Here is a 24,749-nt window from a genome sequence, read left to right on the forward strand (position 1 = left end):
AATTTATACGGTTATCAAAGGGGAAAGTTTGAGGGGAAGGGACAAATTAGGAGTTTGAGATGGACATATATACACTCCTATAAAATATATAATCAACAGAGACTTACTGTAGAGCACAGGAAACGCTTCTCAATGTTTTGTAATAACTTAAATGGAAAAGAAGTCTGAAAAAATGGGTATATGTATAACTCAATAACTTTGTTGTATATGTGAAACTAATAGAACATTATAAATCAACTATTTCAATGTAAAATTTAAAAAAAATTTAAACAATAAAAATAAATGCACATCATATCTCCACCTCCCTTTAGAGCAAGATGAGGTGTAAATATCTATGCAGATAGATAAAGCAATGTGTTCATGTTAATGCTTCTTTTTCTCTCCAGCATCTGGTCAATATTTGTGATGAAGACATACATGTTCATATTTTACCCCCGCAAACCAAATACTTTCAGATCAAGTATGTTAAAAAGGTAAGTGTCACTGGTGACCTGTTCTCCCTCGACGTTCACTGTTGGACGTGGCTTTCCGTGTGGTGGGTCTGTCTGGGACGGTATGTAGTGTGTTGTCCCTGCGGTCCTGCTCGCAGTCTCTGGGGTCTCCTGACAAGTGCCCCCTTGTCTTCCAGGAGCACCGCCTTGTCCCTGGCTTGTCTCTCAGGATCACCATTACATTTTCTCCAGATGAGTGGCGATACTATTATGATTGCATCCGTGTTCACTGTAAGGTCAGCTCCTTAAAATTAAATTTTGGGGGAGTGGGATGGTATCAAAACTTATATCTTCAAGAGCAGAAGAAAGAGATGGAATTACAAGTATAAAGTTTTTCAGCCCAATGACTTAGGCAGCGACCTGAGTGGCTTGAGGGTCTTTGTCCAGCGATGTGGGTCCCAGCTGGGGAAGCCTCAGGTTGCTGAGCACTGGGGCAGAGCCAGAGACACTGCTTGTTCTCACCTTTCCTGGCCTAAAAACCTAATTTATCTTGTGGTCCTGGGAGTTACTGAATGCTTTTCAAATAATTTAAGCATCCTCTTTTAAGTGCTAGTTGAGAAAATCAGCAACAACTTTGAGCTGTGATTATGAACACCTAGGACTAATGGCTGACGTCCTCCGAGGTGGTCCTTGGGGGTCTGCAGAGAGAAGGGGGCCTGTGTGGCCCGACCCTAGAGGCTGTGCTCTGTGAGCCTCTTCCAGGTCACCTAATTCATCCTTGGCCCCCAGACCCCAGATCCACATGCTGCCAGCCCCTCCCTCAAAACTGGCACTCCCCCCACCTCCTGCCCCTGCTCTGACTTTCATGCCTGGCCCTTACAAGTTGAGAAGCCTCAAGGGTAATGAAGTTTAACTTTGCAAAACTAAAGTGGAAGAGTATGCTTTAGCAATAAAGAAATTTCAGCTTTTAAAAGGGGAGAGGGAACTAAAGATGAGACCAGAATATTGCTTTCAGAAAGAATATTCTGTACCAAGAACAAAAGTCCCTAGTGACAGGCACTGTATAGCACCCCAGGGCAGGTGTCCTGCTACTGGGTAGCAGTGGTAGTAGTGCCTCTTATTGCTATGGCTCTTTAAACTTTTTCTCTGAGCCAGTGGTGGCTCAGAGGTTAAAGCATCTGCCTGCAATGTGGGAGACCTGGGTTCAATCCCTGGGTTGGGAAGATCCTCTGGAGAAGGAAATGGCAACCCACTCCAGTATTCTTGCCTGGAGAACCCCATGAACGGAGGAGTCTGGTGGGCTATAGTCCATGGGGTCGCAAAGAGTCGGACACGACTGAGCGACTTCCCTTTCACTTTGAACTTTTTAAGGCCATCATCTACTTTTATTCTCAAAAATACCTTTGAAGAAAGGTGGAATTATCCCCAGGTGAAAGCAAAGGAAGACATGAGCTGTGGGGAGGTCAGAAGTCTTACTCGAGGTCGTGCACTGGCCAGGTCTAGAAGCAGGGCTCTGTGCCTCTGGCTGGTCCAGCGTTGGCTGTTCAGTGCTGTCTGGATCAGCTGATTCTGTGCTGGTTTTTCTTTATCTCAGGCCATGCAAGACTGTTTTCTCTATAATATTTTGAAATAGAAACAGATTACTGTCTTCATCTCTACATGAAGTCATCATATGATTATCTTTAGCTTTCCTGAATAATATTGAATGTAATTTCAATGAAATATACTTAAAATTTTCTCTACTTTGTTTATAGCTAAGAAAAGTCAATATTTCAAATGTTATATTTAAGCGCTCAGGTTTTTTTTTAAGGAAATGTTTTCCTTTTTTATCTGGAAATATTTTTTAATGATAGAAAACAAGACAAGAAATAAAGGATCTACAAATTCATCTTTGAAAATTATAGTCTTGTATAATATCATATAAGAAATGAATCGCCAGTCCAGGTTTGATGCAGGATACAGGATGCTTGGGGCTGGTGCACTGGGATGACCCAGAGGGATGGTATGGGGAGGGAGGTGGGAGGGGGGTTCAGGATTGGGAACACGTGTACACCTGTGGCAGATTCATGTTGCTGTATGGAAAAACCAATACAATATTGTAAAGTAATTGGCCTCCAATTAAAATAAATAAATTTAAATTAAAAAAAAAGAAAATTATAGTCTCAAGCATGGTTAACTTGACTTTTTTCTTTTTAATTTTAGGGAGACGAGACTTTGCTTATTCCCATTCATGCCTATCCTGTCGTGAACACACTGGACTTTCCCTCATTTATAAATCTATCAAATGTTCTACTTGGTGAAAGGTAAGTTATCAAAATGAATTACCAAAGTGTCATGGGATGTGAAAAGAGAGACTCTTATATGTAAAAACTTAGATTTCTATTTTACCTAATGGAAAGTTTTCCTCCTAGCTGAATTAGACTGGACTTGTAGTTGCAAAGACAAACAAAAAACAAAAACACTCACAAACCAAAAAACCAAAATTAAAAAAAGGAAACAAACAAACCCAGTCAAGTCAAAATATCATAAGCAGGAAAGGAGTGTATTAGGTCATCAACCTGAAAGGAACAAGGTGGATCTTCAGGCATGGCTGGGTCTAGAGTTTTGACAAAGGTTGGAGAAACCTGACCCTTTCCATGTCTTGGTTTTGCTGCCCTGTGCAGGCTTCTTTCTCAACAGGCTCCCCTGCATGGGGCAAGACAGCTGCCAGAAGGTCCAAACAATATTGACAACAGGGGTGGTTGGAGGGGCTGTGAGGCTGGGAGTATTCACATAGAAGTCTCGGGATTGGATTGAATGCTGTTGGACCAGCGTGCATCTCATGCCCAGACATTAACCTGTTTTTACATAGATTGGCGGCAGAGAAGGCAAAGACAGTAGACGGTCTCAATGGAAGCCAAATCTCAAGTCCTTTCTCCTTGCTGGGAAAACAGTTGATGACTTAGGTGTACTTTAAGATGTTACTTGTTTTTCCAGTAAATATTTATTGAATACCTACTACCAGGCACAGTGCCATGTGTCTCTAGGGACATAAAGAAGATGAATGTTGAGCAGTTAGACATCGAGATATAATGGCAACACCAGTTGTTAAAGTTTGTTAAATGTTGAAATATTTCTGTACTGGTTGAGAAATACACACTGTCCTGTCCCTGTCCCCCCAGCTCATCTGCCTGGCCCCCCTTCTGCCACCCCTCACCTCCAATGATGCAGTAACCAAGTTGTTAATACTAGCAGTCTGGGCACGGGGGGACCTGCAGCACCTGGCTCCAGCTTTGTATCCATGCTGGCTGTGTACTGCCGGTGAAGTCCTGCTTGGGTGATGTTTTGAGTATCACCTATGTAAAAAGACCAGTAGACAAAAGCTGTCCTTCTGAAGATCTTAAAGTCTAACGGGGACAGAACCATGTCATTAAGAAATTACACCACTTGCTAAGTGTTGCCATCAAGACACATGAGGGGTTCTGTGTGGGTCCAGAAGAGGGAGTACAGAACTGACTGGGGGGATGGGGAAAGTCCTCCCACATAAGGGGGGGCATCCAGTTATCCTCAGAGGACACTGTGGGGTAGGCTGTGAGGATGGCGTCCAGGCAGGGAAACAGGGTGTACAAAAGCATGGTGGCAGCAGAGCGTGGATCATGCCTTGCAAGTGATGAATCCAGCCCGTAGCCAGCAGATGCTAGACGCCTCTTTTCTTTCTTTTTTGGCTGCACCTGGTCTTATTTGTGGTATGTGGGATCTTTGGTCTTTGTTGCAGCATGCAGGATCTCTAGTTGAGACCTGTGAACTCCTAGTAGCAGCATGCATGTGGAATCTAGTTCTCCTACGAAGGACTGAACCTGGGCTCCCTGCATTGGGAGTGAGGAATCCCAGCCACTGAACCACCAGGGACATCCCTGGAGGCCTCTTGATCTAAGGACAGAGAGTAAGCAAAAACTGTGGGCTTCAGCCTGTGTCAGGGGGTCAGAGCATGTTCAAGGGCCTATAGGTGGCACTGAGAAGGGGGATACAAGTTGCTAAAGACCCAGTAGCAGAGGAAGAGAGGCAGCAACTGAGGCTTTTTGGTGATGGGAGGAGGTGACCAGGGTGTATGAGCTTCAGGGCCTCTGAGTGAAACCCACCATTTAGATCTGGAACAGTTGCCTTGGTTCAGCTGATGTGAGACCCTGCCCCTGCCCAGAGGCTTCCTATGGGCTTCTGACTCACCATCTCTCTTATTTTTTTGAAAACAATTCTTTAAGAAGTATCAATAAATAGCACATACAAAAGAATATATAAAACTGAAATATAAATATTTCAATGTATTATCATTCTTTAAACTGTGCGTATAATAATATGCACAGTTTATAAAGAATGATAATACATTGAAAACTGATTTTAAGACATTAAGACATAAAGCACTACCAGTAACTGTACAACCACTGTTCTGAATTTTGTGGCAATCATTTTTTGATTTATTTTAATAGTTTCGACGCATACATGGGCACCCCTAAATAACACATGGTCTAGCTCTGCCAGTGTTTGATCTTTTTTCTTTTTGGCTGTGCCGGGTTTTTATTGTGGCATACAGCATCTTTTCAATCTTCCTTGCGGCATATGGGATCTAGTTCCCAGACCGGGGATCAAACCCGGGCCCCCTGCAATGGGAGCACCAAGTCTTAGCCACTGGACCACCGGGGAAGTCCCTGATCTTTATATAAATGAAATCATACTCTGCATCAGTTCTTTTGTAACTTGCTTTTTTGATCCAACGTTATGTTCTCGTGGTCTAACCACATTAACCCAGAGCCATCATAGTGCACTGTGTGTGTTTATGGCAGTGTTAAAAATCTCACTGCTAACAGACCTATGGATTATTGCCACTATTATTTTTTGCTGTGACCAGCACTGCCGCTGTATATCCTTGTGCATGGTCTGGGGTGTGTGTTCCAGAGTTTTCTACATTGTGTACCTAGAGGTGGAATTGCCAGTCCACATAGCTTCAGTGTCACCTTTTAATGCCAAATTGTTCTCCGATATGGGTGTGCCAATCGCATACACTCCCTTTTCTCCTGCATCATTGCCCATGGTGGGTGTTATCAAACCTTTACATTTTGGATGATGTATATTCTTGGCCCCTGGCTCTTCTTGTCTCTATTTTCCCCCAAAATACTCAGCCAGAACTCTTTCCCAGCACCTCTTCCCTCCCCTCATCCACCTTGTCTTCACTAGCCCCTCCTCAGCACTAAGTGGTCTATGTAGGGACCTAAGGAGCTAACAGAAGTGAATTCCTCATGGCAAGACTACTCACCCCCACTCACTCTATGCATTTTGATGCCAAACAGCTATTTACTTTAAATGGATGAATAGCAATTTTCAACCAAAACCAAAGTGGTGGAAACAATTGACTTCCTAGTTCATCTGCCTGCCTCCCTCTCTCTCTCCCTCTCCCTCCACACATCACTCCTTGTTTGGACCATAAGCCAGGCTGTCCAGGTTGAGAGCACTGGTGCATAGACAGAAGGAAAGGATGCAGACATCAGCCCTGGTTCTTTTTTTTTTTACCACACCACACTGCATGTGGAACTTCCTGGACCAGGGATTGAGCCTGTACCCCGTGCAGTGGAAGTGTAGAGTCTTAACCCCTGGACTACCAGGGAAGCCCAGCCTTGGTTCTAAACACACAGATCTGCTTACTTCCCTGGAGGCTTCTCTCAAGGTGTTTTATGCATCATGCCCTTCATTTGTAATCACAACGAAAATTTCAGCTAAATTTATAAGACTTGAGTTACTGTGTGTAACACCTTGATAATTTCAAAAATATTTCAAAACTTAAGAGTGCTATTTTGTTTCTAGCCTACAACACCTTTCCCAGACTTGATGCTTTTGACTTAATGGCTTTTCCCCAACTTTTAAGGACACAAGCTACCCACACTGCATTCAATCCATAATGTCTGGTAGCAGCCCAGCGTAGGATAGGGTGAGTATTTGGAAGGATTTTCTCCTGAAATGTCCTCTGTTAATTGTAGGCTGTCCCAGGGGTTGAAGGTATTATTTGGGTAGGTTCTTTATTCAACATTCGTTCATTCATTCAACAAACCTTTATAGAATGACTACTATGTGCCAGGCACAATGGTATTACTGAGGATACATGAATCTCATCTCACAAATAGACAATTATTTTATTGAAGTATAGTTGTGTTATAATGCTGTGTTAACTTCTGCTGCATAGCAAAGTGATTCAGAAATATATACATACGCATACACAGAGGAGGGCACAGCAACCCACTTCAGTGTTCTTGCCTAGAGAATCCCATGGACAGGGGAGCCTGGCAGGCTATAGTCCAGTGGGTAGCAAAGAGTCGGACATGGCTGAGCAACTTAGCCCACACTCTTGCATACATATACACACATACTTTTTCATATTCTTTTCCACTATGGTTTATCACAGGGTATTTAATATAATTCCCTGTGCTATACAGTAGGACCTTTTTGTTTATCCATTCTGTATACAGTAGTTTGCATCTGCTAATCCCAAACTCCCAATTCATCTCTCCCTCAACCCCCTCCCCCTTGGCAACCACAAGTCTGTTCTTTATGTTTGTGAATCTGTTTCTATTTTGTAGATAAGTTCTTTTGTGTCACGTTTTATATGTGTGTGTGCATGCTAAGTCGCTTCAGTCTTGTTCAACTCTGCCAGGCTTCTCTGTCCATCGGATTCTCCAGGTAAGAATACTGGAGTGGGTTGCCATGCCCTCCTCCAAAGGATCTTCCCAACCCAGGGATCAGATCTGTGTCCCTTATGTCTCCTGCATTGGCAGGCAGTTTTTTTACCATCAGCACCACCTGGGAAGCCCCAGATTACACAAAGAAATGAAATATGAGATTTGTCTTTCTCTTTCTGACTTCATTTAGTATGATAATCTCTAGGTCAATCCATGTTGCTACAAATGGCATTGTTTCATTCTTTTAAGGCCGAGTAATATTCCATTGTGTTTATGTGCCACATCTTCTGTATTCATTCCTCTGTTGATGGATGTTTAGGTTGTTTCCAGTTTTGGCTACTGCTGCTATGAACATAGGGGTGTATGTATCTTTTTGAATTATACTTTTGTCTGGATGTATGTCCAGAAGTGAGATTGCTGGATCATATGGCAGCTCTGTTTTTGGTTTTTTAAGGAACCTCCATACTTTTTTCCACAATCGTTACACCAATTTACATTCCCACCAACAGTGTAGGAAGGTTCCCTTTTCTTCACACTGTCTCCAGTACTTATTGTTTGTAGGTATTTTAATGATGGCCTTTCTGAAAATGAGGTGGTACTTCACTGTAGTTTTAATTTGCATTTCTCTAATAATTAGCAATGATGAGCATCGTTTCATGTGCCTATTGGCCATCTGTATGTCTTCTTTGCAGAAATATCTGTTTAGGTCTTCTGCCTGTTTTTCAATTTGTTTGTTTTAAAGGCATGGGGTATTCCAATACTTGGGGTATTGATCTTTTTTAATATAAATTTTTGACTGCGCTGGGTCTGTGTTGCTGTGCGTGGGCTCTCTCTAGTTGCGGTGCACAGGCTTAGCTGCTCCGAGGCACGTGGGATCATCCTGGACCAGGGATCTAACCTGTGTCCCTCTGCATTGCCGGGCAGGTTCTCAATTACTAGACCACCAGCGAAGTCCTGGTTGTTTGTTTTGTTGTTGTTGTTGAGTTGTATGAGCTGTTTGTTAAGTGGATGATTCTAATTTCTAACTCAGAGTGTTCTGAGGAGGCACACCTAACCCAGCTCAGTGTGAAGTAAGTTGGTGGCAGGTGGGACAGGGAAGCTCAGACGAGACTTCCCAGAGGAGAACGTGCTTGCCCTGAGCTTTCGAATCAGCCTATGGAAGGGAGCAGAGCAAGAGGAAAAAGGGGTATTTTAGATAGCACAGAGACTTGGGCAGAGTCAGAGGTGTGGAAGGTGCAGCAGATTTGGGCCTGTCTGGAACATTCATTAGCCTGGGGCAGGGAGCAGGTAAAGGGCTGAGAAAGAAAGGCCTCAGAGGCTGGGCTGGGGAGCGTGGGTTTTAATGATACTGCCAGTGAACAGTGGAAGCAGAGAAACACACAGTCTAGTCTACCTGATAGAAGCCTCACCTGAGTGGCCTGTGCGGGAACCAGAGGAGGCATGGCCAGCACTGCTGTGCACAGCCAGGCTCAAGACAGGAGGGGCCCAGTACACCTCGGATCAGGCACTGCTTGTCCTGTTGCCTTGTTCAGTCGCTCAGTCATGTCCGACTCTTTGCGACCCCACGGTCTTTCACTATCTCCCGGAGTTTGCTCAGACTCACGTCCATTGAGCTGGTGATGCCATCCAACCATCTCATCCTCTGTCGCCTTCTTCTCTTTCTCTCCATCTTTCGCAGCATCAGGGTCTTTTCTAATGAGTTGGATCTTCGCATCAGGTAGCCCAAGTATTGCAGCTTCAGCTTCAGCATCAGTCCTTCTAATGAATATTCAGGGTTGATTTCCTTTAGGATTGACCGTTTTGATCTCTTTACTGCCCAAGGGACTCTCCAAAGTCTTCTCCAGCACCACAGTTTGAAGGCATCAATTCTTCAGCACTCAGCCTTCTTTATGGTCCAACTCTCACATCCATACATGACTGCTGGAAAAACCATATCCTTGACTAGATGGACCTTTGTCGGCAAAGTGATGTCTCTGCTTTTTAATGTGCTGTCTAGGTTTGTCATAGCTTTTTTTCCAAGGAGCAAGCATCTTTTAATTTCAGGGCTGCAGTCACCATCCATAGTGATTTTGGAGCCCAAGAAAATAAAGTCATTCACTGTTTCCACTTTTTCCCCATCTATTTGCCATGAAGTGATGGGACCAGATGCCATGATCTTCATTTTTCAAATGTTGAGCTTTAAGCCAGCTTTTTCAGTCTTCTCTTTCACCCTTATTAAGAGGTCCTTTAGTTTCTCTTCGATTTCTCCCATTAGGGTGGTACTCTGCATATCTGATGTTGATGTTTCCCCCAGCAGTCTTGAGTCCAGCTTGTGATTCATCCAGCCTGGCATTTCGCATGATGTACTCTGCATGTAAGTTAAACAAGCAGGGTGACAGTATGTAACCTTGACGTACTCCTTTTCCAGTTTTGAGCCCGTCCCTTGTTCCATGTCCAGTTCTAACTGTTGCTCCTTGACCTGCATACAGGTTTCTCAGGAAACACATAAGTTGGTCTGGTATTCCCATCTCTTTAAGAGTTTTCCATAGTTTGTTGTATTCCATCAGTCAAAGGTTTTGCATAGTCAATGAAACAGAGGTAGATGTTTCTCTGGAATTCCCTTGCTCTTTCTATGATCCAACGGATGTTGGCAATTTGGTCTCTGGTTCCTCTGCCTTTTCTAAACCACTTTGTGCCTCTGGAAGGTCTTGGTTCACATACTGCTGAAGTCTAGCTTGAAGAATTTTGAGCATTACCTTGCTAGCATGTGAAATGAACAGAATATTACAGTAGTTTGAACATTCTTTGGCATTGCCCTTATTTGGGACTGCAATGAAAAGTGACCTTTTCCAGTCTTGTGGCCACTGCTGAATTTTCCAAATTCTCTGACTACTGAGTGCAGCACTCTCACAGGCACTGATTGCAAATATTTAAATGTAGCAGTGGGGCCTTAGGTTCCTTAGAAGCAGAAATAAGGATTCATTGCCCATGATTTATTAAGGCAGAACCCATAAAGGAGTGCAGGGCAGGGCTGAGGGTGCCCAGCCCCTCAGCTGAAGGTACTTCTCTGGAGAAGGTCATGGGAAGAGTCCTCAGCCACAGCACCCCCAGGAGTCTAGCACTGGGAGCTCCAGCTGGTAAAGAAGAGGAGCCGTAGCATCGCCACAAGGCACAGCAAGCAGACGCCCTTGGGTCACACACCGGCTTGTCAGCTCTGTCCAGCTTTATCTGACTCTGGAATCGCCCTTCTCTGGAATGACGATGCAGATTCCGTGTGAGGTTGAGGTGATGTGATCTGCTGCCTGGCAGGGTGATTATCTCCTCATGGGTGGTGTCACGATGGAGAGTATAGGACTGGCTACTCCTGGTGCTCCCTCCTGGGGACAGAGGGGCTCTTCAGTGTGACCTTGCACTGTTCACGGTTCACTTATTGTTCTAGTTGCTATAAGATTTGGATAGTTGGTGGCATTAATTACGTAGATTTTTCTTTTTTACATTACATGGCTATGTACATTATTCTGATACATATAGTTCATAAATTAAGGTTCTTTAGAAAAGTTATGTGTAAGACATGCAATACTGGATTTATATTAATACAGTGGATCCCAGGAGGTGATTAATTGGAGTAAAAAAAGTTGGATTAGGCATTTTGGCTAAAAGAAGGAGAAGTTATAACACAGAGTACACACACTTCTGGTTTGAAAGGCAACTGCAGCATGGGCGCTTGGCTCGACATGATCTGTGATAAAATATTAATGCTCCTCCCTACATTAGTGGACTTGCTGCAGCCACTGCTCGGTGAGTAAGAAGCAGTGATCCCTCACCTGTGACCTCCAGTCTTACCTCTCACCTGGGAGCCCATCAGGCCACCGCCTGCCCTCGAGGCTGATTTGCAGTCACGTGTGCTCGGTCACTCAGTGGTGTCTGACTCTGCGACCCCATGGACTGTAAAGCACCAGGCTCTTCTGTCCATGGGATTCTCCAGGCGAGAATACTGAAGTGGGTTGCCATTTCCTCCTCCAGGGGATCGTCCCAACCCAGGGATTGAATGCATGTCCCCTGTGGCTCCTGCATTGGGAGGTGGATTTTCTACCACCAAGCCACCTGGGAAGCCCCAGTTTGCAGCTCAGCTCCTACTGTTTGCCTGCCTCTGCCCTCAGCCCCCAGCCCTCAGTGAAAACAAATTCCCCCACCTCTGCTCCATCACTTCTCCGGGGGCTGCTTGTGAGGCCCAGCTCTGGGGCCAGAAATGATGCCCATGAAGATGCTGCCTCTGCAGCCAACCTCACCCAGTAGCCCTGCTCCACACCCAGAGAGCCAGCACCTCCTCCGGCTGCACCGACCACCTGTTAATGTGTCTCACAGGATAGGCACGGGCTTCTGGCACCTATGCCTCTGGCTCCTTCTTAGCCCTCTTCCTTCTCAGCCCCTCAAACTCGGTCTCTCCCTTCTTAGCTCCTTGTGAAGCACTAAAGCCCAGGATGGTTTTCTGAGGATCATCTTGCTGCAGAGAGTGGGGCGTGTCCCTCCAACAATCCTATCTTGTCTGGCACAAATGGTTTATCCCTCAGCGTGTCATCCATCTGCCCATTCCAAATTTGTGCTTCTGATTTTATTAAACTGACCTGCTCCGTTTAGTCCACATAGTGGGGGTTCCCATGATTTATTATTTTGTAAACATTTCAGGCTTATGGTTGCCAAGGGGGAGGAGGATGGGAGGGGATGGACTAGGAGTTTGGGGTTAGCAGATGCAAACTATTTATAGGGAATGGATAAGCAACAAGGTCCTACTGTAGAGCACAGGGAGCTATATTCAATGTCTTGTGATAAACCATAGTAGAAAAGAAAATGAAAAAAATGTGTGTGCATAACACATTTATATATATGTATAACTGGGGGCTTCCCTGGTGGCTCAGACGGTAAAGAATCCGCCTGCAATGCAGGACACCCGGGTTCTATCCCTGGGTCCAGAAGATCCGCTGGAGAAGAGAACAGTAACCCACTGTAGTATTCTTGCCTGGAGAATTCCGTGGACTGAGGAGCCTGGCAGGCTACAGTCCATGGGGTCACAAAGAGTCAGATACAACTGAGTGACTTTCACTTTCATGTTTGAGTCAGTTTGCTGTAGAGCAGAAATTAGCACAACATAGTAAATCAACTATACTTCTTTAAAATAAATTTTAAAAATTTCAGTTAGTTGCCAGCATTGAAAAATCAGAAGATTTCACATGAAATTTAGATTTCCACATTTTGGGTTTTTTTTTTTTTTTTTAAAGGAAGCTCCGGAAGTACCAGGCCCAGATTCCTTTCTGATCACAATCAGCTCAGCAGGGATGGCATGGACACTGCCCCTTCAGAGGGTCGTGCCTCTGCCAGGCGCCACCGTCCCCACCTCTCCCTGCTGCCTCACAGGCCAGCCTCTCTGCTCAGTGTTACCTGCCTGGCCTGTGAGGACCCTCAGTAAAGAAACTGAAAAGGAGACAACACTGTGCAGGGTCTAGATTCCCATCCAGGCTCTGCTTGGTGATAGCTGCATAGCCCTGAAAGTTGACAGCCATCGTCATTGTCGTCACCAAGGAGATTTTTGCCTGAATGATGCGCAGATGAGACCAGACAGTTTGGCTCACACTTTAACAAAGGTGGACAACTTACAGAGAAATTGCTATGAGAAGCTTGGGGTGGGGAGGCTGGCGGCCAAGCTGAAGGTGGGTTTCCAAGGCTCGGGGACCAGGCTGATGTCAGAGGGATTGTGTGAAGCCCCCTAAACAACCTGTGAGGAACTCTGCACGAGCTGGGGAGAGGGGCCAGGGTGAGGCAGGCAGGGAGGAGTCAGGGTATAGCTGTAGGTTCTAGGCCTAAGAGCTTCTTTCTCATGGCATGTTTGTATCTGTGTGTGTGTGTGTGTATTTTAAATTGTTTTCTTTTTTATCAGATTATAGTTGATTTACAATGTTGTGTTAGTTTCAGATATACAGGAAAGTGATTCAGTTATACATATATATATATATATTTATATATTCTTCCCCCATATGGGTTATTATAAAATACTGAGTATAGTTCCCTATGCTATACGGTAGATCTTTGTCATTTATCTATTTTATATATAGTAGTGTGTATCTCTTACCCCCAAATTCCTAATGTATCCTCCCCACCCTCTCTTGGTGTATATATTTTTTAAAAAGTTTTGTTGAGATATAATTTGCATATCATAAATGTACTAATTTATCATCATAAAATGTACTAATTTACAGCGTACAGTTCAGTGGTTTTTAGTATGTATCAACCATCACCACAGTTCTAGGCTATTTTTATCGCCCAAGAAGAACCTTCCACCTTCTCATTTCTCCCTCAAACTTCACAGCCTTAAGTAAACTCTAGTTTACTTTGTGTGTCTATAAATGTGCTTATTCTGGACATTTCCTAAAAATGGAATCGTATGTCTTATGGTCCTTGGTGATTGACTTGTTTTACTTAGCGTAATGTTTTCAGTTTGCATCCAGCTTGTAGCACGTATCAGTACTTCATTCCTTTTTAGTGCCAAATAATATTCTACTATATGGAAAAACTGTATCTTATTATCTGTTCATCAGTTGATGGACATTGAGTTGTTTCCACTTTTTGGCTACTTTAAATAGTGCTGCTGTAAACATGTATTTGTTTTTATGCAGATAAGTGTTTTCGTTTCTGTTGGCTACACACCTGGAAACAGAATTGCTAGGCTACAGTAGTAACTCCGTGTTTAACATTTTGAGAAGCTGCCACACTATTTTTCAAACGACCGCACCATTTTTCATTCTTATGAAAATGTCTGAGGGTTCCAATGTCATTTATATGTTTATTTATTTTTATTTAAAAAATTTATTGGAGTGTAGTTGATTTACATTATTGTGTTAGTTTCAGGTGTACAGTGAAGTGAATCAGTTATAGGTATACATATATCCACTTTTAGATTCTTTTCCCATATGGGCCATTACAGAGTATTGAGTAGTTTCCTGTGCTATACAGTAGGTCCATATTGGTTATCTATTTTATATATAGGGCTTCCCTGGCTCAGATGGTAGAGAATCTGACTGCAGTGTGGGGTGCTGCTGCTGCTGCTGCTGCTGCTGCTGCTGCTGCTGCTGCTGCTAAATCGCTTCAGTCGTGTCCAACTCTGTGCGACCCCATAATGGCAGCCCACCAGGCTCCCCCATCCATGGGATACTCCAGGCAAGAACACTGGAGTGGGCTGCCATTTCCTTCTCCAATGCACGAAAGTGAAAAGTGAAAAGTGAAAGTGAAGTCGCTCAGTCGTGTCCAACTCTTAGCGACCCCATGGACTGCAGCCTACCAGGCTTCTCCATCCATGGAATTCTCCAGGCAAGAGTACTGGAGTGGGGTGCCATTGCAGTGTGGGGCACCTGGGTTCAATTCGTGGGTCAGGAAGATTTCCTGGAGAAAGGAATGGCTACCCACTCCAGTATTCTTGCCTGGAGAATTCCATGGACAGAGCAGCCTGTATTCCAATGACATTTATGTGTTTAAATGTCAGAGTAAAGCAATTCTTTATATAGCTAAAGAAAAAAAAAATACTGCACATTATGAGGAAGGACAAAGGTGATGGGAAAACATAAATTTAGCAGAAGGTAGATTCAGAAGAATATATGTTCTCTTTATATATATATAAAATCAATTTAGACTAAATTGCCAGAAGTTATAGAATTTTCATGTAATATCCCAGGTTTGCTCTCTTTGAGGTTGCTTCTGGGGAGAAGCAGGTGTGGTCTGGGTCGAGCCTTTCTGAGGATTGGGTGGCACCTCAGTCACTGTCCAAAAGGTCAGGAGACAGACTTGTATCTGTTCATCAACTACGTTCTCATGGGCTGGATTTGATAGTTGTAAATTTTCCCCGCTGAGATAAAATCCCACATGGATATTTGCCAACTACCTATAAACAACTGTGGTGGTTTAAAGTCTGGTGAACTGTGTTTTGACAGCTTCTGTAAATAACAAAAAGTAGCATTCCAGTTTCTATCCAACATCTATCCAACATCCAACCATGGGATGCAGAGGCCTTTCAGCTGTCTTTCGCCTACAGATGTTGAAACTGCTCTATAACTGGGTAAGCCCAGCCATCACTTCGTTTCTTAGAGAGTGTTGTGGATCGGATACAGTGCTACTCTTCCTGCACACATAAGTAAATGAAAGCATGCTTATGAGAGGTACTGAAATGTTACATCTTCCTGTTTCCATGACTCTAGAAAGATTCATCTTAAATCATCTTACTCTGCAATTTCCCTGGCAGTGTCTATCTCATACTGAATAACTGGCTGAAATCTGGAGCAAATCCAGTTGATTGGCTAGTTGTCCTCTCCATGTGGATCACCTGACTCTCCTAGCATCAAACTGATTTGGTTGACCAGTTGATTGGAGCGCTATAGACAAGCTTACCTGAAAGTCTCCTAGGGTCCTCTCTAGTTGTGGTACATGGCTTCTCATTGCAGTGGCTTCTCTCGTTGCAGAGCACAGGCTGTAGGCTGTCAGGCTTCAGTAGTCATAGTGCATGGGCTTAGTTGCCCTGAAGTATGTGTGATCTTAGTTCCTGGACCAGGGATTGAACCCATGTCCCCTACATTGGAAGGTGGATTCTTAACCACTGGATCACCAGGGAAGTCCCAAAGAGAGCTTTCAATGGAAGGCCTAAATTTGTTTCGTTTCGTTTTCAAGTTTTTCTCACAAAATGTTGAATCCCAGACTTTTGACTACTGGAGAAAGTCATCAAAAGGCTGAAAAACAAAATTTAGGAAAGCAGTATTGACCTTACTAGAGCTTAGCTTGAAAACTGTAATACTCTACTTTTCTCCCTTGGATTTTGTGCAAATATGATTTGGAAAATTGCCCTTGGTTTGCATGGAACTAAGGATTGGAGCAACACTAACGGACGGTCAGTTTAGGAATGTGTGTATCAGGGGCCATGGTAAAAGGTGGAGTACTTTTTTTTATTTAGGGCTTTCTAGTTTTTGTATGGCACCCCACTGCAGTACTCTTGCCTGGAAAATCCCATGGATGGAGGAGCCTGGTAGGCTGCAGTCCATGGGGTCGCTAAGAGTCGGACATAACTGAGCGACTTCACTTTCACTTTTCACTTTCATGCAATGGAGAAGGAAATGGCAACCCACTCCAGTATTCTTGCCTGGAGAATCCCAGGGACGGGGGAGCCTGGTGGGCTGCCGTCTATGGGGTCACACAGAGTCGGACACGACTGAAGCGACTTAGCAGCAGCAGTTTTTGTATAAATTCTTGGAATGATACATTAAATGTAATAGATACATTATATGGCTTATATAAAACTACCAACCTAGTATCATGAACTAAACGGTAAGAAACTTTAAAATATTGTTATGAAAACTATTCATGGATTAGCTCCCAGCTCTAGTATTTAAGAATACAGCATAAGGAGTTTCAGTGTCTACTCCTGAAGAAGCGAAGGTAAATATTGGGGATGGCATGGTTTCTAGAGTGTGATTTTTTTTTTTTCGTCATGCCATGTGTCTTATGAGAGCACCGAGTCGTAAGCACTAGACCACCAGAGAATTCCCTAGAATGTGATTATTTAATGCTTGTCAAAATATTTAGAGTAGCTAGCAACCAGGGACCTGTCCTGACTAAAGATTAGCAGCCCTGAATTTCGTTCCTTACCCCACATTATCTGTACCTCTAGTGAGTTGTAGATGCTATTTTCTATACAATGTATTATTTCTATTACTGTTTTCATGTTTAAGTGAAGTTATCCTTTACTTTTTAAAAGGTCTTTTGAACTGTGTGATTCCACTCAGAGCAGGTACTCAGACTCATCATGTTTAGAGACAGAGAGCAGAAGGGTGGGTACCAGAGGCTAGGGGATGGGATTACAGTTTAATGGGGACAGAGTCCCAATTTTGCAAGTGATAGAAGTTCTGGAGAAAGACAGTGGTGATGGTTGTACAACAGTGTGAATGTCCCCAGTTCCACTCAACTGTGCCCTTGCTGCTGCTGCTTAATCTCCTCAGCCATGTCCAGCTCTGTGCGACCCCATGGACTGTAGCCCGGCATGCTCCTCTGTCCATGAAATTTTCCAGGCAAGAGTACTGGAGTGGGTTGCCATGCTGTCCTTGGGAACTTCCCAACCCAGGGATCAAACCTGAGTCTTCTACATTGCAGGCAGATTCTTGGAAGCCCAAACTGTACCCTTCAGTTCAGTTCAGTCGCTCAGTCACGTCGGACTCTTTGTGACCCCATGAATCGCAGCACGCCAGGCCTCCCTGTCCATCACAAACTCCCGGAGTTCACTCAGACTCACGTCCATCGAGTCAGTGATGCCATCCAGCCATTTCATGCTCTGTCGTCCCCTTCTCCTCCTGCCCCCAATCCCTCCCGGCATCAGAGTCTTTTCCAATGAGTCAACTCTTTGCATGAGGTGGCCAAAGTACTGGAGTTTCAGCTTTAGCATCATTCCTTCCAAAGAACACCCAGGGCTGATCTCCTTCACAATGGACTGGTTGGATCTCCTTGCAGTCCAAGGGACTCTCAAGAGTCTTCTCCAACACCACACTTCAAAAGCATCAATTCTTCGGTGCTCAGCCTTCTCCACAGTCCAACTCTCACATCCATACATGACCACAGGAAAAACCATAGCCTTGACTAGACGGACCTTTGTTGGCAAAGTAATGTCTCTGCTTTTGAATATGCTATCTAGGTTGGTCATAACTTTCCTTCCAAGGAGTAAGCATCTTTTAATTTCATGATGCAGTCACCATCTGCAGTGATTTTGGAGCCCAAAAAAGTAAAGTCTGACACTGTTTCCACTGTTTCCCCATCTATTTCCCATGAAGTGATGGGACCAGATGCCATGATCTTCGTTTTCTGAATGTTGAGCTTTAAGCCCACTTTTTCACTCTCCACTTTCACTTTCATCAAGAGGCTTTTTAGTTCCTCTTCACTTTCTGCCAAAGGGTGGGAATGGGTAAATTTTATGGTATATACATTTTCTAAAAAAGGTATTTAGAAATATGAATTGGGTACATATTGTCTCTGTGAACGACAGGTAACATGTCACTAGGTCACCTCTAACTTCTTTGAAATTCAGTTCCCTTCCCCACCCTACCGCCAGAGAAATATCTTAACTTCCTTAACCAAGTATGCAAGGGGACCTCATTTAATAATACTTCTGGTTGTTCCCTAGTGTTTTCACAATTCCATCTTTTCCTAAACTACTGGGATGTGTGTAAAATTTTACCAGTGGGGAGAACTAAGTAGGGTTGGGGAAGAAATTGAATTAAGGGCAAGAAGGGAACTTGACAGTCACACCAGCAAGAGAAAAAACATCAAACCTCCCTGACTCCTTGCCTCCTTCTTGGTCTTTGCCTCTAACATTGGTCTGTGTGTGTGTGTGCTTAGTCACTTCAGTCATGTCCAACTCTTTGCAACCCCATGGACTGTAATCCACCAGCCTCCTCTGTCCATGGGATTCTCCAGGCAAGAATACTGGAGTGGGTTGCCATTCCCTCCTCCAGGGGATCTTCCCCACCCAGGGTTTGAACCCATGTCTCTTATGTCTCCTGCCTTGGCAAGTGGATCCTTTACCACCAGCACCACCTGGGAAGCCCAATATTGGTCTAAGCTGAGTCTAAAGTAAGGATGGTGTGTAATTCTGTAAAGGCAAAAAAAAAAAAAAAAAAATTAGATGCCTGTTAAGTGACCATTTCTTTATGTAAATTTGTGTTTGTCCTTATTTGACTATGTCATTAAAAATCCTGGGTCCACTGTGCTTCTGGTTTGAGGCCCCAGTCCCAGTTAACTGTGTCTTTGAAAGTGAGATAAGCAGCATATGGAAGTTCACAGGAACATAAATTATCTGAGATTGCAAGGGCATACTTTGAAATCGGAAACATAATTTACTCTGCATTCTTCATATCTTTTCAAATTTTGGCACATTCATCTGGGGATCTGGCTTATCGAGAAACTAATCATTTTGTCTGATTTCTTTCTATTTTTGTTGGTCATCTTCTGAATACAGCAGTTTACACCTCAGGCTTGAAGGAAACTAACTGGCCAGTCCCCAGACACCCCCACCCCTTTCTCTCTACACGCATGCCAGGACTTGAGGGGAGGTTGGTAATATTTGAGAAAAAGTCCTGGGACTTTAGAAGCCTTTCTTGATGATGGACTAATTGAAGAACTTGCCTTTCAAAAAGCTCAGCAAATAAAGCCCAAAGGGATCAGTTTTGAAGAGAAAATCAATGGGGAAGAAGCTGTAGGTGTGAACAGTGAGATGTCTTAGTTTTTTGTGGTTGTTAGAGACCGAGGAGAGGGACATAGCATGACAGTTAAGAGCTCGGGGTCCTGGGGTCCTGGCTTTCACTCCCACCTTAGTCAGTTAGTCGTGACCCCATGGACTGCAGCATGCCAGGCTTCTCTGTCCACCACCAACTCCAGGAGCTTGCTGAAACTCATGTCCACTGCGTCAGTGATGCCATCCAACCATCTCATCCTCTGTCGTCACCTTCTCCTCCTACCTTCAATCTTTCCCAGCATCAGGGTCTTTCCCAATGAGTCAGTTCTTCACATCAGGTGGCCAAAGTATTGGAGTTTCAGCTTCAGCATCAGTCCTTCCAATGAATATTCAGGACTGATTTCCTTTAGGATGGACTGGTTGGATCTCCTTGCAGTCCAAGGGACACTCAAGAGTCTTCTCCAACACCACAGTTCAAAAGCATCAATTCTTTGGTGCTCAGCTTTCTTTATAGTCCAACTCTCACATTCATACATAGCTACTGGAAAAACATAGCTTTGACTAGACAGACCTTTGTTGGCAAAGCGATGTCTCTGCTTTTGAATATTCTGTCTAGGTTGATCATAGCTTTTCTTCCAAGGAGCAAGTGTCTTTTCATTTCATGGCTGCAGTCACCATCTACAGTGATTTTGGAGCCCAAGAAAATAAAGACTGTCACTGTTTCTATTGTTTCCCCATTTATTTGCCATGAAGTGATGGGACTGGATTCCATGATCTTAGTTTTCTGAATGTTGAGTTTTAATCCGATTTTTTCACTCTCCTCATTCACTTTCATCAAGAGGCTCTTTAGTTCTTCTTCATTTTCTGCCACTGGTGGTGTTATCTGCATATCTGAGGTTATTACTATTTCTTCCAGCAATGTACTCTGCATGTAAGTTAAATAAGCAGGGTGACAATATACAGCCTTGAGGTACTCCTTTCCCAATTTGGAACCAGTCTGTTGTTCCATGTCCCATTCTAACTGATGCTTCTTGACCTACATACAGATTTCTCAGGAGGCAGGTAAGGTGGTCTGGTATTCTGATCTCTTTAAGAATTGTCCACAGTTTGTTGTGATCCACACAGCCAAAGGCTTTGGCATAGTAAATAAAGCAGAAGTAGATGTTTTTTGGAACTCTTTTGCTTTTTCGATTATCCAACAGATGTTGGCAATTTGATCTCTGTTTCCTCTGTCTTTTCTAAATCTAGCTTGAACATCTGGAAGTTCATGGTTCACATACTGTTGAAGCCTGGCTTAGAGAATTTTGAGCATTACTTTACTAGTGTGTGAGATGAGTGCAATTGTGTGGTAGTTTGAAGATTCTTTAGCATTGCCTTTCTTTGGGACTGGAATGAAAACTGACCTTTTCCAGTCCTGTGGCCACTGCTGAATTTTCCAAATTTGCTGGTATATTGTGTGCAGCACTTTAACAGCATCATCTTTTAGGATTTGAAATAGCTCAGCTGAAATTCCATCACCTCCACCAGCTTTGTTCACCATGATGCTTTCTAAGGCCCACTTGACTTCTCATTCCAGGATGTCTGGCTCTAGGTGAGTGATCACACCATCACGGTTATCTGTGTCATGAAGATCTTTTTTGTACAGTTCTTCCGTGTATTCTTGCCACCTCTTCTTAATATCTTCTGGTACTGTTAGGTCCATACTGTTTATGTCCTTTATTATGCCCATCTTTGCATGAAATGTTCCCTTGATATCTCTAATTTTCTTGAAGAGATCTCTTGTCTTTCCCATTCTATTGTTTTCCTCTGTTTCTTTGCATTGATCACTGAGGAAGGCTTTCTTATGTCTCCTTGCTATTCTTTGGAACTCTGCATTCAAATGGGTATATCTTTCCTTTTCTCAGCTATTTGTAAGTCCTCCTCAGACAACCATTTTGCATTTTTGCATTTCTTTTTCTTGGGGATGGTCTTGATCACTGCCTCCTATACAATGTTACAAACCTCCGTCCATATTTCTTCAGGCACTGTATCTATCAGATCTAATCCCTTGAATCTATTTCTCACTTCCACTGTATAATCGTAAGGGATTTGATTTAGGTCATATCTGAATGGTCTAGTGGTTTTCCCTACTTTCTTCAATTTAAGTCTGAATTAGGCAATAAGGAGTTCATGATCTTAGCCCTAGTCAGTTCCCAGTCTTCTTTTTGCTGACTGCTTAGAGCTTCTCCATCTTTGGTTGCAAAGAATATAATGAATCTGATTTCATTGTTGGCCATCTGATGATGTCCATTTGCAGAGTCTTCTCTTGTGTTGTTGGAAGAGGGTGTTTGCTATGACCAGTGCGTTCTCTTGGCAAAACTCTATTAGCCTTTGCTCTGCTTCATTCTGTACTCCAAGGCCAAACTTGCCTGTTACTCCAGGTATCTCTTGACTTCCTACTTTTGCAATCCAGTCCCCTATAATGAAAAGGACATCTTTTTTGGATGTTAATTCTATAAGGTCTTGTAGGTCTTCATAGAACCGTTCAACTTCCACTTCTTCAGCATTAGTGGTTGGGGCTGCTGCTGCTGCTAAGTCGCTTCAGTCGTGTCCGACTCTGTGTGACTCCATAGACGGCAGCCTACCAGGCTCCCCCATCCCAGGGATTCTCCAGGCAAGAATACTGGAGTGGGTTGCCATTTCCTTCTCCAGTGCATGAAAGTGAAAAGTGAAAGTGAAGTCGCTCAGTCGTGTCCGACTCTTAGCAACCTCATGGACTGCAGCCTACCAGGCTCCTCCATCCATGGGATTTTCCAGGCAAGAGTACTGGAGTGGGGTGCCATTGCCTTCTCCAGTGGTTGGGGCATAGACTTGGATTACTGTGATATTGACTGGTTTGCCTTGGAAATAAACAGAGATCATTCTGTTGTTTTTGAGATTGTACCCAAGTACTGCATTTCGGACTCTTTGGTTGACTATGAAGGCCACTCCATTTCTTCTAAGGGAGTCTTGCCCACGGTAGTAGATATAATGGTCATCTGAGTTAAATTCATCCATTCCAGTCCATTTTAGTTCACTGATTCCTAAAATGTCAGTGTTCATTCTTGCCATCTCCTATTTGCCCACTTCCAATTTGCCTTGATTCTTGGACCTAACATTCCAGGTTCCTATGCAATATTGTTCTTTACAGCATTGGACTTTTCTTCCATCACCAGTCACATCCACAACTGGGCATTGTTTTTGCTTTGGCTCCATCTCTTCATTTTTTCTGGAGTTGTTTCTCCACTCTTCTCCAGTAGCATATTGGGCACCTACCGACCTGGGGAGTTCATCTTTCAGTGTCATATCTTTTTGCCTTTTCATACTGTTCACAGGGTTCTCAAGGCAAGAGTGCTGAAATGGTTTGCCATTCCCTTCTCCAGTGGACCACATTTTGTCAGAACTCTCCACCATGACCCATCTGTCTTGGGTGGCCCTACACTGCAAGGAGATCCAACCAGTCCATCCTAAAGGAGATCAGTCCTGGGTGTTCATTGGAAGGACTGATGTTAAAGCTGAAACTCCAATACTTTGGGCCACCTGTTGCGAAGAGCTGACTCATTTAAAAAGACCCTGATGCTGGGAAAGATTGAGGGCAGGAGGAGAAGGGGATGACAGAGGATAAGATGGTTGGATGGCATCACCGACTCGATGGACATGGATTTGGGTGGACTCCAGGAGTTGGTGATGGACAGGGAGACCTAGTGCTGTGGTTCACGGGGTGGCAAAGAGTCGGACACGACAGAGCGACTGAACTGAACTGAACTGACGTGGCATGGCTTATAGTTTCCTTGAGTTAGACAAGGCTGTGGTCCATGTGATCAGTTTTCTGTGATTGTGATTTTCATTCTGTCTGCCCTCTGAGGTGTAAGGATAAGAGGCTTACGGAAGCTTCCTGACGGGAGAGACTGACTGTGGGGGAAACTGGTTCTTGGTTCTGATGGGTGGAGCCATGCTCAGTAAATTTTAATCCAATTTTCTGTTGATGGGCGGGACTATGTTCCCTCCCTGTTGTTTGACTTGAGATCAAACTATGGCGGAAGTAATGAAGATAATGGCAACCTCCTTGAAAAGGTCCTGTGCACTGCTACACTCGGTGCCTCTGACCCTGCAGCAGGCCACTGCCGAGGCATGCCTCTGCCGGAGACTTCTGGACACTCAACAGGCAAGTCTGGGTCAGTCTTTTGTGGGTCTGACTGCTCCTTTCTTCTGGGTCCTGGTGCACACAAGGTTTTGTTTCAGCCCTCCAAGAGTCTGTTTCCCTAGTCCTGGATAAGTTCTGGCGGCTCCATGGTGGCGTTAATAGTGACCTCCTCTAAGAGGGCTTATGCCACACTCAGGTCTGCTGTACCCAGAGCCCCTGCACCTGTGACAGGCCACTGCTGACCTGTCCTCCACAGGGGACACTCAAACACTCAAAGGCAGGTCTGGCTCAGTCTCTTTGGGGTCTCCTGGTGTGCACCAGGTTTTGTTTGAGCCCTCCAAGTGTCTCTGGCAGGTATGAGGTTTGATTCTAAATGCAATTTTGCCCCTCCTACTGTCTTGCTGGGGTTTCTCCTTTGCCCTTGGACATGGGGTATCTTTTTTTGGTGTGATCCAACATCCTCCTGTCAATGGTTGTTCAGCAGCGAGTTGTAATTTTGGAGTTCTCAGAGGAGAACATGAGTGCATGTCCTTCTACTCTGCCACCTTGTGACCCTCACCATTCCAACCTCATCTCTTATTAACTGTATGTCCTTGGACAGCCCCACACTGGTCAGTTTGTTTATCTATGAAATGGGCAGAATAATAGTGCTTACCTTCTCGGTTGGCTGAGGCACAAGCACATGGCTGGGACATGTGAAGAGCGACTACTGAAAAGAGAAAACGACCTTAAAATGTCCAAGTTAAGATTCCCACCAGAAATGGGGTAAAGGCAGTCATTCACTAAGGGAGAAATGAGGTGAGGAAGAGAGAATGCTGTCTGGGTCTGGTTTTTCCTTACTGCTGTGTAACAAACCACCCTAGAAGCAGTGGCTTAAAGTAACAGCAGTCATTTATTTTGCTCCTGGATCTACGTTTTGAAGGCTCCTTGATGGAGAAAGTTGCCCTGCTTTGTGCAGAGTCAGCTGAGGCTGCTTAGCCAAGCCAAGGGATCCACTTCCCAGATTGGTCCACTCGCACGCTGCTATTTCCTGGGCTGAGCTGGGTGCAGGGCTGGTAGCCTTGGTTCTCTCCACATGGGTCTCTCCAAAGGCTGCTTGTGCTTCCTGCCAACCTGGCAACAAGGTAAGCACCCAGGAGGATCGAGGGATGCCAGTCTCCTGGGTATGGCCTTAGGAAAGCAGTGCAGCATCGTTATTTCTGCTGCTCTCCAGGAGCTGAGTGGCC

The 24,749-nt window shown here is 44.2% G+C and overlaps 1 protein-coding gene across 5 annotated transcripts in view; it reads left to right on the forward strand.

The window, feature by feature from the left end:
• Positions 1-24,749, forward strand: part of CFAP221 (cilia and flagella associated protein 221) — a 133,752-nt gene that overhangs the window by 19,994 nt on the left and 89,009 nt on the right. For 4 of the 5 annotated variants that reach the window (XM_070768924.1, XM_070768925.1, XM_070768923.1 and 1 more), the window contains exons 4-6: positions 387-473; positions 629-727; positions 2,634-2,734. In XM_070768924.1, coding sequence (XP_070625025.1) covers positions 387-473; positions 629-727; positions 2,634-2,734 — 287 coding nt within the window. Of the gene's footprint in view, positions 1-386; positions 474-628; positions 728-2,633; positions 2,735-24,749 lie in introns of those variants that run through there. The other variant, XM_070768926.1, reaches the window with a different exon arrangement.

The sequence above is a fragment of the Bos indicus genome, chromosome 2, assembly GCF_029378745.1.
Source record: "Bos indicus isolate NIAB-ARS_2022 breed Sahiwal x Tharparkar chromosome 2, NIAB-ARS_B.indTharparkar_mat_pri_1.0, whole genome shotgun sequence".
Lineage (NCBI taxonomy): Eukaryota > Metazoa > Chordata > Mammalia > Artiodactyla > Bovidae > Bos > Bos indicus.